Source organism: Coturnix japonica, chromosome 1 (assembly GCF_001577835.2).
Source record: "Coturnix japonica isolate 7356 chromosome 1, Coturnix japonica 2.1, whole genome shotgun sequence".
Taxonomy (NCBI): Eukaryota; Metazoa; Chordata; class Aves; order Galliformes; family Phasianidae; genus Coturnix; species Coturnix japonica.
Genome location: NC_029516.1, coordinates 3074671 through 3088157, shown reverse-complemented (window position 1 = coordinate 3088157; position 13487 = coordinate 3074671). Strand labels below are relative to the sequence as shown.

Below are 13487 nucleotides of genomic sequence, written 5' to 3'. Positions count from 1 at the left end.
CCCAACCATAGATAGGTGAAGTCTATGGCTACAGGGCAGAGTAGTGCTACTAAAGGGCTCTAAGAACACTTCTGCACCACTTCTTCAATCACTTGGCTACATACTCCAGTTGCAAACCAGCTGTGCAGTGCCTAAAAAGTCCATCTGGGATGAGGGCTGCCAGAGTAATGCTCAGAGCCTGTTGACCCTTGGAGATGGGTAGATGTCATTGTAGACGTCCCCAGAAAGCCTTTTGCATCCTCAGGGAAGCAGGTCGCGGTGCTGTCACAAGCTGATGAGAAAGTCACTTTCTTTTAGCATGTCTAAGGCAGGAGGATGTATCAGAAACACCCTGTTTCAGCATTTCCAGGCCCAAACTCTCAGAATTTCCATTTCAAGGGGAATTTGGAAACTTTTGGGGTTTTGCTGTGATTCAGATTGAAACCACATTTTTAAATGACAAAATTTCCTGCGCACGGGCAGTCCTGTTTTCCAGCTCTCTTTGCTCAGAACCAAAGGCTTCTCTCTCCTCTTATTTTTATTGTTTCTATACTGCTGAAACTCCCCCCGATCCTCCAAAAATACCTGTTTTAGTGCAGCAGATGAGGAAAACAGTAAAACTGAAAGTTGTTGTACTGTCTGTTTCAGCTCATGGATGAGGTGCACAGTAAAATGAAAATAATTCTGCTTTCATTTTATGAATTGGAAACTTCATAAAGCCGTCTCAGTCCCAGCGCAGTACTCCAGAAGCCTGAAAAAGCTCCTGACAGTTTGAAATGTTAGGCCTGAGTCCAAATGGGTCTATGAAAGAAAGGAAGATATGAGTGGTGCCCCTAATTTTGTACTCTAGAAATATTCTCCTACCTCACTCTGCAAATATTGGTGCTGTCGTTGCTCCCAGAATGGCACTGGAGATGACAGGAGCAGATGTCCATGATGCCATTTAGGTAGGACCTGGCTACCTGTGCTCAGGTGCCCAGGTGCCACTGGAGATGGCCTCGAGGTCCTGCCCCCATTGCTTCTGTGCAGCTCTCAAACAAACATGTCCTGGGTGAGTGATGAGACCTGGCAGGTTAATGAACCATGTGGAAGGGAAGGTGACGCAGCTCATGGAACAGTTCTGCAGTGAGCAATGGAGCATGTGGCAAAGATGCCAGAAGACTATGGACACAGGGAGGGACAGCTCTGGAGTCACAACCAGCCCAATAGCACTGGAGCTGAAAAATTCAGTGTCAAGCTGCTGTCTTAGTAGGTGAGACAGATCGTACATGAAGTTTGCACCATTATCTTAGTAGAGGAAAGTTAATAGAAAAAGTAGTGATAGTCTGACGATAGCACTTTCATAGGTGTCATATTATTTTCAGATTGGCTTTGGACAGCCTACCTCTGGCAAAGAAGCCTTACAAACTAAGGCATTGCTAAGAGTGGAAATTTCAAAGGAAAGAAACTCTAGGATCCAACATTGGAGCAAATAATTTATATCATAAACGACTCAGGAACAGAATTGTATGGCATATATTGAATTTTATACCCACTGAATACATATTACAATGGAAAAAAATAAATCAATCACATATAAATCTGCAGAAAAGGTTCAGAAGTAGGGCAGAGAATGAAGTTATCCCTCAAAGACATCACAGAAATTTATCTTGGGCTGGTCAAAGTCTGCTGTATATCTAATCCCTGAGCCTGGCTGCCTAATAGCTCAGCTCTTGCTCTCAAGGTACACGATCCAGAACCAAGCAAACAGAAACGTGCTAATAAATTTACATAAGCATGGCCTTCATGTAAATTCAGAGTTAGGGAGCTTAGAGATTAGATGCAGGTTATCTCCTTCCTTCTTATTTTACTTATCTATGGAGCTCAACAGACTTGTGATGTTCCTCCCATGATTACTAGCCTTCCTCCTTTCCACTTTCCTCTTTCTGTCTGCCCTTTACTTTTGCCCTTGCCAGAGCAGGTTGTCCACTACAAAGTCCAGATGGATTTTGAGTATCTCCAAGGAGGAATCTGGATAATCCATGGATTACATGAGCCAACCTTGCCTGGGAACTTTCCTGAGGAGGCAATGGATAAGTCAGCAGCGTGTTAACAGTGATGATGAATGAAAGAGGGTAAGGAACCGCAATCTGTATGTGGGCATGGAGAAATAGGAAGGCACAAAAAGCAATACATCTCTAGTCTTAAGGACAAACTGATTCCTTATCCATGGACTGGTATTCAGACTGTCTCTCCAGAGCTTTCAGGGACTCATCCCAGAACCATCATTGCAAGGGTGGGCAGCAGAGTAGGAAAGCAAATGAGCCAGAGGCCTTACTGGCCTCTTTCTTCCTTTTATTTTCAAAGAAGAGGCTCTGAGAAACAGATGGAAAACCCCTAGAGAGGGAAGTAGGGGGTACAAATGCTGGTGGGTATGGTAGGATACCTAAGATGTGAAACAGGGCTTATTCCCTGGGACAGTCACTATCAAACAGATAAACCTGATCCCGCCCATAAAGGTGGGTCAGTACCTCCTCCAGCTCTCCCAGCGTGAGGAGCTGTACCTCATTCTTGTCATTCTCAGCAATGACCCCCCAAGCCTCCCTATGGTTTTGGTCCACCTCACAGCAAGCACTCGACCAGATGTGGCTGGGCTTATTCACTCTGCCCTTGGCGATATAGTTGTTCCCAGGCACAGCACCCACTACAACATAGGTCTTGTTACAGCCCACCGTCCTCCTCATCATGGTTTGCTGCTCGTAGTTGTTCCAGGCACCACCATTGAGTTTCTCATCTTGAGGCACGATGTTGGTGAGGCTGAATGTTGCTGTCCTGCTGCTGGAGTCCGAGTGATGTCCACTGGGGTTCAAATGGCCGCGGTTCAAACCCGTCAAGTTCTTGTAATCCCGGAGGATAGCCTGGCTCTCGCCAAGCTGCTCTGAAGTGACGTTGAAATATTTTGAGAGTGTCCATTCTCTTTCCATTGTTTTGGGGTAACTCAGACCCATCAGCTTGACAGGTAAAGAGGAAAAACTGTTAGTACTGAGGATGGGAGCAGTGGAGCATGTTTTCCTGGAACAAAAATCTCTGAGTGCCGAGCACTCGTTTTTTTCTGCCTTTTCAATGCAATGAAAACATACTTACCAGAGAGAAATCATAAAGCTGTCCCTCCTTGACAGGAGATTAAAATAAAACAAAGCTCAAAATATGACAGAACTTCATTTGGCTTGTGATCTTTGAGACCTAGCCTGCAGCAGGAGTGTGGGTGGATACATGCGATGTATTTTCCATTCTCCCAGGTCTGAGAGGTGACTTTGGAGAGACACGAGTGTGACACATCTGGTTCCCTTTCCTTCCACCTCCACATCCCACACCTGCACAAGGTTCTCCTCAGTTCCTGCTGCCCCCATTAATCATATCCAACCTTCATCACCTACATCTCATCACACTGTCACCAGCCCTGCTCATTGCTCCATTCAGACCCATACCCACAAATAGCTCTCTCTGTGTTTTTCATGCTTTAGTTCATTCTGACAACACGCTACTGCTTGGAGAAAACGAGAGCACAGGCATCCTCTTCGAAGCTTAGATCACTTAGGGGGTCTTTACAGGTGGACAGAATGGGAAGAGGATGAGGATAAGAGACACAGAGCCCACAGGACTCCCAGAAGGAGATGAGGAGAACACTCACCTGGGGTTCCACCAGCCAGGTTTTAGGTCTTGTGCCAGGTCCTGGTTGGTACAGGTAAGCAGAGTACACGGGAATACGCCTGCTCCTGTCATACAGGGTGGCAAAATAATACTGATTCTTGTAACGCTGGCAGATCCAGGCTGGGTTCTCTGGCTCCAGGGCTTCATTTGGGGGTGTTTCCCGGAAGAAAAACTGAGGGCATGAACTTTCAAAGGATGTCACCACCTCACCACGTCCCAGCCAGAGGCAGCTCAGTGTGATCTGCAGCAGCAGCACCAGCATCGCAGGGAGGACTTTGAGCTCTTGCTCACCTGGAGATCAAATACAAACAGACACCAAGCTCAGAGAAATCTCATCAAACCTAGACTCATTTTTGTCCTTGTGCAGCACAGCTGGCAGAGGAGACTTTGAAGGAAGGAAATATTAATCCCTCTTGGATACTGAAAAAACAACAGCAGAATAAGGATTAACTCTAAGATAGGTTTTAGAATCATAAATATATTGATACATAATGGTATAGCTTTTCCCATGGTTGCACAGAATTTCTACTGATCCATGTCTTCAGCTTTGCATGTTCTTTTTCCTGTACAGTGAAAGGAGCGGACACAAGAATTTCTATTTCTGGTCCAGAAATAGATTCTATTTCATCTTTCTCAGGTGTTGACATGATTGTCAGCAGTCAGCAAGATCTTTCTGTTTGGAGAAAACAGTTCCTAATTTCATTGTGGTGCAGGATGCTTTATCTTCTTTCAGCTGCACTGCAGGCTTTGGGATAGCAGTGATATTTCCATTTTCATTGCTAGATGTTCGAATGAGTGATTTTTGAATAATTAGCATATGAAACCAGGCTGGTAGGAAAAGCAGCTGGAAGGATTCACAGGAGAGAAAGGCGTTATGGTCTCTAAAACATAAATCCCACATTTGTCTAGGGAGGTGTCTGAGCTGAGGATTGCTCTTGGCTTGGAAAATCTCCTTGCCCATTTCCCTTTTGTATTCTTTTCCCTGACCCTCATATATTAATTCCCATTGCATTTGTAATACTGAGACAGAGATATCATTTATATGACACAAGACATTGAACCACAGTCTCAAAGAATCACAGAATAGCTTGTGTTTCAAGGGTCCTTAAAAAACATTCAGCTCCACTCCCCCTGCTGTGGGTAGTTACCAACCATCCCATCAGGCCCTTTATCTCTTTACTAGTGCTAGATCAGGAACGTGATGAGAAGCAAGCTGAAAACTGAGAATTAAAAGCTGCAGGAGGTGGTACTGTCATGCTCTGGAGAGCTGAACCACCTCATGCAGAAGTTCCTTTTTTTGCACCACCCCCTCCACAAGCTTAATACATACGTATAATTCCATTTCAGATATACAGAAACCAACCTACCGTGTGAAAGAGTAGCACATAAATAAGTTTATTCACGTGATGCTGCTTGCAGCCCCAAAACTGTGGAGGATTTTTGAGTGGCCCCTGCTACAATCTGAAGTTGTGACTGTGGGGTGACTAATATATGATCTCCAGGCAGGGAAAGTTGGCTGTTTTATTGGATTTCTAAAGCAAGAGTTCAAGTTATGTTGTGAAGGGGTGGAGCCAGGGTCTGCGTTGAAAATGGGTTTTTCCAGAGGTCCTTTGCAAGGTCATGGGTAGAGAAAGCTCCCTCCTTTATTCAAGAGTTTGGTGTGAATTTTTCCAGGTGATTTGCCAGCTGAAACTCACAGGTTCATTATGCAAGGTGTTTAATGGCGTTTCTGATTAACTTTGAACCAAGTCTTTGCTATGGCTGTAAGCCAAATTCTATTCATGGGCCAAAATAATATCTTAAATATACCTTATCTTGAGGTTGCATATGAAACAGGGTACAGACTCCAAGTCTACTCCCAACTGCTTGGTACACACTGTGGTTGGCTGGCAGTGGTGCAATGATAAATGATGTTGCCAGGTAAGGCATCAAGAAGCACCTGTTTGCTCCAGCCACCCAACACCTTCAGTGCATCTCACACAACTTTGGTCCAGCATTGCTGGGAAGCAGTTTCCCCAAAGTATCCCAGATCAGGTCCAACATTTTTCCAGCTCAGCAGGTGAGCAGCAAAGGCAGCACCACTTCAAAGTATCCTGTCAGGCTTTGGTGCCTTTTCTAGACAGGTGACACAGCACCAACGCAGCTGTGTGCTGCATCTCTAATAGGATCCAGGGGATCGGAGTCTCCTTGGAGACACTCAAGGGCAGGCTGGATGAGGCTCTGAGCAACCTGATTGAGCTGGAGGTGTCTCTGTACATTGCAGAGGAGTTGGACCAAATGACCTTCAAGGATCCCTTCCAACTCAAACAATTCTACAATTCTATGATTCTGTGAGTGGCTTATCTCCATTGGGAATGATATTCTTTCTTTGAGGTTTTTGTCTGAACATCACCAAAGGTGATTTTTTTTCCTCTGGATTCCATCTGATTTTGTGATTTTCTCAGAGAATAGTTCATATAGTCACAAGTTTCCAGCTTCCTCCAGTCTCTGCTGCCTCTAAGTACCTCTCCCATGGTCTCCAGACCTTTACTTCTATATGCTTATACTTGTTTTCCAAGTCATTCCTCCTCCCCTTGCCCTCTGTAATACAAAATATCAGAACTCTGAAAAGTACGTGCACACATAAAATATAGTTTTCTCCTATGAGGATGGTTAGATCTCAGCAATTGCAGCACACCCTTTGTCTGCTGTATTTATTCCAAAGATTAAGGAAATGCTTTGAAATCACAGAATCATTAGGTTGGAAAGACCATTAAATACATCTAGTCCAACCATTAACCCATCAAATATGGGAGTCAGTGGAGAAAGGAACAAGGACTTACCTTGAAGCTGTGTCTCAGAAGCAGCAGCTGAACTGTCAGTTCGTTTTTCCCCTCAAGAAATGGACATACGTTCAGAGCCCCACTGCAATACGCATCCGCACCAGTGTAAACCTGCACCTTTTAATAACAAACAAAAATTACATTAAAAAAAAGAGAGATTTCTGTTGTAACTACTCTGGGGAGATTTTCTCACATATTCCTAGAAATGGGGGGCAACAGTTGCTATTTCCTCAGGATTTCATCCAGGTTTACTAGGGAGCACAACATGTCAGAAACAGATTGGAACTAGATAGCTGAGCTTGCTGATTTCTCTTTCTACTTCCTCATTTCCCATGGGGTGCTGAGTTTCTATTCCCAGCAGACAGCCTCGGCATTAGGCAGTACATCCTGTCTCTGAGTACACACAGATGTTCATGGGCTGCTCTTCTACGGCCTCTCAAAATACAGTTAATAGAGTCAGAGTACACGTTTTTCCCTTGCCTAATTGTAATGGTTTTGTAATAGCACATGTTAATGACATTATATATATATTTCATTTATTTCTATTTTCTAGATACTGGAGGACCATTTTCAAGTTGGACAGGTCCTCTCTGATTTTTGTATCAATATATGAACCACAAGCACTCTCTTTTTCTATATGGTGCTTATCAACTCCAAAGCCCATGCTCATGAAATAGCCAATATTCCCCCTCCAGAGAATAAGCATATAGAGGATTGCAAACTGCTCTGTCTGCTGCTTTACAATGACTGCTGAGCCCATGTCCAAACAGCATCCCAGTGTGCATACAGGAGGTTTGGTGGAGACAGGGTTTCTTCTATTAGTAGTGGAGGGAATACTGTCTTCTGATTTCCAAGGGAATGAAAAGAGTTTGTTCCTATGGTCTCTCAAAGGAAAGCTGTAGGAGAGATGTTGTTTTCCCACATCACAAGTGGGTTGGAAATGGCATTAAAAAATGATAACGATGATGATAACCAATAACCACCTGTTATAACTAGGATGTATCAGAGTTTGGGACCTGGACCAGAAATATATTAGACAAAGGTCATGTAGTCTAATGTTGTTATAGACCCTGGAAGTATCTCCACAGAATTATGGCTGAGGTTGGAAAGAATCTGTGTGTCTAACTGGCCATCCTTAGGCAGGAACATCCAGAGCAAGGTGCAGCCTTGAGGTATTGGAGCAAAGAGATTCTGGGACTCAAGGTGAGAACAGCATTTGATGGACATTTCTGAATAAGAATAGCAAGATGCTGAGTTTGGTGTCCCAGCGGTACTCACTGGGCTTCTGCTTTTAATACAGTGAAGTGGCAGGCTATTATTAGAGTTCTGCTGCTCACAAGAAGTCATTGTATACAGAGAAACAAAGAACCAAAACTGTGTTGGTTCTTTTTTGTGTGGTTGGTTGGTTTGGGTTATTTTCAAAAAGGACTTATAATATCCACAGCAAAACAGGAAGCAAAGCAGATATTAGCTAAGGTACTGAGTACTACAACCAGGACCCAGGTGTGATATCAAAAATGCTGTGCAAACATAGCTCAAGTTTTCCAAAGGCCCGATGGTGAAATCCCACACAGAGCAATTAGCAGCAAGTCTTGGTTGACAACAGGTTTTCCCACGTAGTTGGCATCAAGAAAAGCTAATCAAGATCAGCTTTAGGGGTGGACCAGTGTAAAATTCTCTTGTGGGCAGTCTGCATTTGGCAGGGGAGGAAAGCTAAGCTATGGGGAGTCCAGCTTAGCTATGAATGAGTGACCTGTGGGAATGAAACTGGACTCTTCCATAGTGTGGAAGTGAGGACTTGCCCATAGTTCTAATTAATCTGCAAAAAGCTACATAATACATATATATAAAGAAGGAAAATATGCTATGTCTAAAATACAGACAACAGTCAAGGACTACAGTAAGAGTGAGTTGGGGAAATAATGAGAAGAAGCCATGAGCCCTATGCTCAACTCCCAGTGACTGTTAGGTCATGCTTTTTCAACCTTCATTTCTTCAACTGTTAAAGCTCAGAGATGGAAAAATCCTACCGAATCCTCCAGTCTTCTCCAAGTCATGTGGGAGCTCAGATGTTTGTAGATGACACATTTCCAGTAATCTTCCTGCATCGTAGTACAAAAGAAACAGGAAGGTGTGTTCAAGTCCAACCTTGGCATCTCCGTTACAATTTTCTCCTGGCATTTACCTCCCCCCTTCCCTTTCTAACAGATGTTAGACTGATGCTGTAGCAGTCCAAATGAGGAGAGATACGCCTCCTGTGGCTGCAGGGTAAGAAGGAGAGGATTTGGAATCAGCAGTCAGAGGATGATACTATTTCCACTGCAGAAGAAGAGATGCTACAAAAGTCTTTTTTCACCTTTCTGTCTCCATGGGAGAAGCAAATGAAGAGCCACAGAGCTGCAGTGTAGATCTTAAGGAAGGAATAAATCACAGCAATAGAAGCCAAATGGGCACAAGAAAACAAAATGCAAGGGAGATAGATTGATGGCTGGTCTAGAGGATCTTAGTGTTCATTTCCAACCTTAATGATTCTGTGATTCTATAAAACGTGTCTCTCATATATGATACATGCTGTTCTGGACTGCTCTCCTTAGAGGGCAGCCAAGAGGAGGGCTTCAGGTGAGGGTTCTCAAAGGTTTGCAGTGCAGTCTCCATTAAGGAGCACAGCTCATGCAAACAACACAACTCATGTTTCACTGCAATGCAAGAAGTGTCACATTTATGGCAAAAAGTGGGCAGAGAGTAATTAAGGATGCAAGAGATAAGAGGTTGCCAAATGCAGCACCAAAACAAGTGCTGTATTTATAAACTCTTGGTCTTGAGCTATTTTCCTAGAGCTATTCCTGCATTTTGGAGAGAAACATATCCCTGTAAGGATCAAGCAGTATTTTTAATGTATTACAGTTTAGCAGTAAAAGCTTGCACATTGAGTTACCCAAATTTGAATTACTTGAGGTTACTTTGGGTGTATGAACTCAACCAGACTGTGTGCCATGGTCTGTGTGCATGCGCAGCAGGCACAGCTCAGTGGCAGTGGGGTCTTGTGTCTGTCACCAATCGCTCTGCTACAAAAACTCATCAGTGGAGAGCTGGCAGATTTGCCTGTGGTTACTTTCGCTCTTTCAGTTTTGTTCAGCTTTGGAGACCAAAAATCGACCAGTTGTTTTCATTTTCTGATTCCTGAACAGCAGCAGAGGTTCTGCAGGGGACAGCTAAGCAGTCACCAAACTGCCACGCTATGGATGCTCACCAGTTGGGTGCTGCTGGATGAAGAGATAGAAACAAGAAAGAAGCTGGGAGCAGAGGTAAACCACAGACAGCAAATGTGACTCTGCAATATTTATGTAGAAGGAAAATAAGAATGCTTGTATCTATTTAATGTCATGTGGAAACGTTAAAATAACCTTACACAAAACAGTAGGAGATATTCATCTTCAAAATATCTCCATATGAGAGATCTATCCTAATTCAGGCATTTGGAAATCACATTTAGAGTCAGTAGAGAGAAAAAGACCTGCGGGGAGATGTACATATTACCCACAATAAGACAAATCTTGGTGACTGTGGTTTTGGTGTACAATGCCTACATCCCACAAGACACTGCTGGACATCACCACTGGGGACACATCTCTTGAGATTCAAGGCAACTCGGTCCCATGTGCCCAGGAAGAAGCTCAGTTCTTTCACTATGATATGAAAACTAGCAGAGAACAGCTGTGCCTTAATACCTTTTGCAGACTAGAAGTGGTTGCCAAAGCAATTTCAGGTATGTCAGACCTATGGGATTCCCCACAGAAAAAGAATTGATTTGCTCCAACTTCAAGAAACCCAGCTCTGTGACTCAGGGCGAGGAAGGCCGTCCCCCTCCTGATTTTATGGTGCGGCAATAAGAAAGGCAAACAATGAATCGATGGGGAAATCCTGCCAGTGACCACAACATGTTGGAGTCCGCAGGTTTGGGGCCCTCCTTCCTCATGCTGCCTCCTTGCATGGCCCAGGTCATGAAAAACAGCACAAAAAGAGAATAGCAGACAGGTCCGGGATCTATCATCTTCTGGGCCTCAAGAAACTCCTTTCCTCCATCTCTCCATATTGTTTCTTCCTCAAAGGGCTTGACTCATTCAGTCTCCCAGCACTGCGGCTTCACTCTGCCCAGAATAGTTAACCACAGCCTTCACTGCAGCCTGTCAAGGTGATTAAAATTCAACAGCTGTCAAGTTTATCAAGCTTCAGGGAGCAAATGCCCTCACTTCCCTTCCAGCTAGGAGACTGTTCTGTTCCCCACTCCAGGCTTTGTTCACCTTTATGGGCAGCAGGTCACTCACCCCCAGCAAGGCACAAGCTTATCCAGGGGAAACGCTGTGCTCTGGTTTCATGAACAGGTTGGTCCGTATAGAAACTAAACCACACTGTGGTTTCATACGGATGTGTTTTTAAGAGGCTAAAATAATCCTTTACTTACTAATACAGGCTGTTTATTAAGCCTTTGAGTTGTCCTTTTGGAAGACATTATATATTAGGGCCCAGATTTTAACATGTAGGTGGACTCCCAAGTCCTGTTGCCATGAAGCTGGATTGAAGCTGCTCTGAGATATGCAACCAAGAGCCCTGGGGAATAACTCTTAGTAGAGGCTGAGGGACTCAGGCTTAAAGGTAAAGGTGAAAGAGTGAGAAGGTGAAAAATGGGAGGCTGACGGGCAGCCCAATTGCTGCCTATAGCTAATTGGAAAGGCAGATGCAAAGTTAATGATGTCAAACTCCTTGTGGTAGAGCCAGACGCTGTAATAAGGGGCAGCTGCCACAGGCTGTGGCTTGGGAGGTACAGGCTGAACAACAGGATAGAAGAAATTGCCTCTAGGAAGGTACTACAGCACTGGAACAGGTTGTTTGGAAGTGATTAATGATTAAATGTAGAGGCTACTCAAGGCTCAGCTGGATAAAACCATGGCTAAGCTGGTCTAGAGATGACAGCATTCAAACACAAAGTTGAATTGGAGACCTCCAGCTAATGTTTCTACCTAATATCTCTGTGATCCTGTGACAAACATAGCTATCGTTTTCTCCTACCCTTCCCCATCCTGACACACACATCTGGAAAATTGTGGCAATGCAATAGATGGACAGATTCCCTGATCTTGTATCTTCAGGTCTTTCTACATCCCAAAACAAATAAACACAGAAATAAATAGACATCACATACCTCAAAGAGCCAAGAGAAGGGCACATTTCCAGATACGGCGTTGAGAGTCCCCTGGGGGATAGATCAGGCTCCATCAGCTCATTTCCTCCCACGGGAGAATGATGATCTCCCACAATCACTGCAGCCACCCAGTTCCTCTGGTAATCCTTCAAAATCACCTCCCCGTGGGAACTGTGCTTCCACCTCCTGGGAGCCCCAGGTCGATCCTCTGTGCCATAAACAAACTGTGTTACTGCACATTAATTACGTGGAGGATAATTAGCAGTTGTGTCGACAAGTTCCAGTTTGGCGTCTGGCTCACTCTGTATGGAAATTAGGTTGTTGGTCGTGGGCGGAAATACGTCTGATCAAGCTCCAGAGGAAGAGCTTCATTACTAATTAGAAAGAGCAGACCCTTTGCTCAGGGGTTGTGCTTTGTCTCTGCTGGACTTGGGATACTCCATGGATGTGGCACAGCAAGAAGAACTAGCTGTCCACAGTGGGCAGTCCTGAACTTCACTTCACCTCTGAAGACGTCAACTCAAGTTGCTCATTGCTCTCTGCCTGGAGGCACAAAGGATGTGATGATGCTGCATGGTATGAGGGTGGCAGATCCTGCCACAGCGCCAGCATCATCTTCTGTTAAGAGATGGGAGCAGTGATCTGGAACAAAAAGCCTTTGGAGATGCTGAAGCTGCCAAGTGAGATCTTGTTCCTGATCTTAATTATGTGTTCTGTCGTTTTACATTTTTGTGACTTTCTTGCCATTACTCAGAATCCAGACTTCTAAATAAACAGATCCTTCATTCATAAATCTTGCTCGGTGCTCACATATATTGATTCCTATTTAACACTTAACTTATGGGAAGGTGATAAAACCAGTGGGCATTAAGTGCTAAAATGCAATTAGGAGGTTGGTTTTAGGACTTCATTCAATGCATTTATATCAAGTTTAAGGTAGGATCTACATTTAACAGTGAATGAGCAAACGACCTGCTATTCCCAACTGGGGCATGATGGTTTAATTATGGTAGACAGGGAGCATGAACCAATCACTTAAGGTTGGTACATGTGGCAGGAGGTCAGCATAAGACTCCTTCATTTTGATTGCCCGTGACATAAGTTGTTGATGTTTTCCAGCTGCAATTCTTGGTTTCTGACTACAGCAAAGTTTGTGACTACATTTAATATCCACAAAATCTGTTCACTACTACCTGCTGCCTAAAATTGGAGCCCAGAATATAATCTGAGGACCAGTGGGAAGACAAGAGTTCAGACAGGGAGGCTCAGTGCTGCATCACAGTGTGTGTATGAAGAAAGCAGATAGGGCTCAATCCTCACCAGGAACATTCCTCAATCACACTTAATTCACAACAAACTGGCCCTCAGCACCAAGCTACGAGAGGCAAACAACTGCAACAACCATCACAACAGCTGACCCTGCCCAAATGACATGGACTCCTGTGTTTGCTTCCATACCTCTGTTGATTGCTGGACAGAATTTGTCTGGCTGAAGATACTATTGAAATATTAATGCATGTTTCCATAGCACAGCTCATAGAATCATAGAATTGTTGGAGCTGGAAGGGATCATGAAAGGTCACCTAGCCCAACTCACCTGCAATGGTCACAGATACCCACAGCTCAATCAGCGTGCTTAGAGCCCCATCCAGCCTGACCTTGGATATCTCCAGGTCATACCAGGCAGGAGGAACTGTGCTATGAAAATGCTTATTTCTCTTTGATGGCTACAAGGAAATAGGGTGGCAAGCACTGATTTACACCTCTAAGGCTACATAAGATGAGCCTCATCTTTA

At 44.2% G+C, this 13487-nt stretch overlaps 1 protein-coding gene across 4 annotated transcripts; it reads right to left on the bottom strand.

Moving 5' to 3' along the window:
• Nucleotides 1-1429: 1429 nt before the first annotated feature.
• LOC107314934 (endonuclease domain-containing 1 protein-like) lies at nt 1430-12901 on the bottom strand. Of its 4 annotated transcripts, none has more exons than XM_015864895.2 (4): nt 11692-12901; nt 6492-6608; nt 3650-3960; nt 1430-2969 (listed from the first exon to the last, which is right to left on the bottom strand). In XM_015864895.2, the coding sequence occupies exons 3-4, from the start codon at nt 3929-3931 to the stop codon at nt 2424-2426; spliced, it is 828 nt and encodes a 275-aa protein (XP_015720381.1). In that variant the 5' UTR covers nt 3932-3960; nt 6492-6608; nt 11692-12901; the 3' UTR covers nt 1430-2423. The 4 variants fall into 4 exon arrangements, with proteins under 4 accessions (XP_015720381.1, XP_015720458.1, XP_015720305.1 ...); XM_015864972.2 differs by lacking the exon at nt 11692-12901 and adding an exon at nt 5037-6249 and having other exon boundaries at nt 6492-6901; XM_015864819.2 differs by lacking the exon at nt 11692-12901 and adding an exon at nt 6685-6899.
• Between the last annotated feature and the right edge of the window lie 586 nt (nt 12902-13487).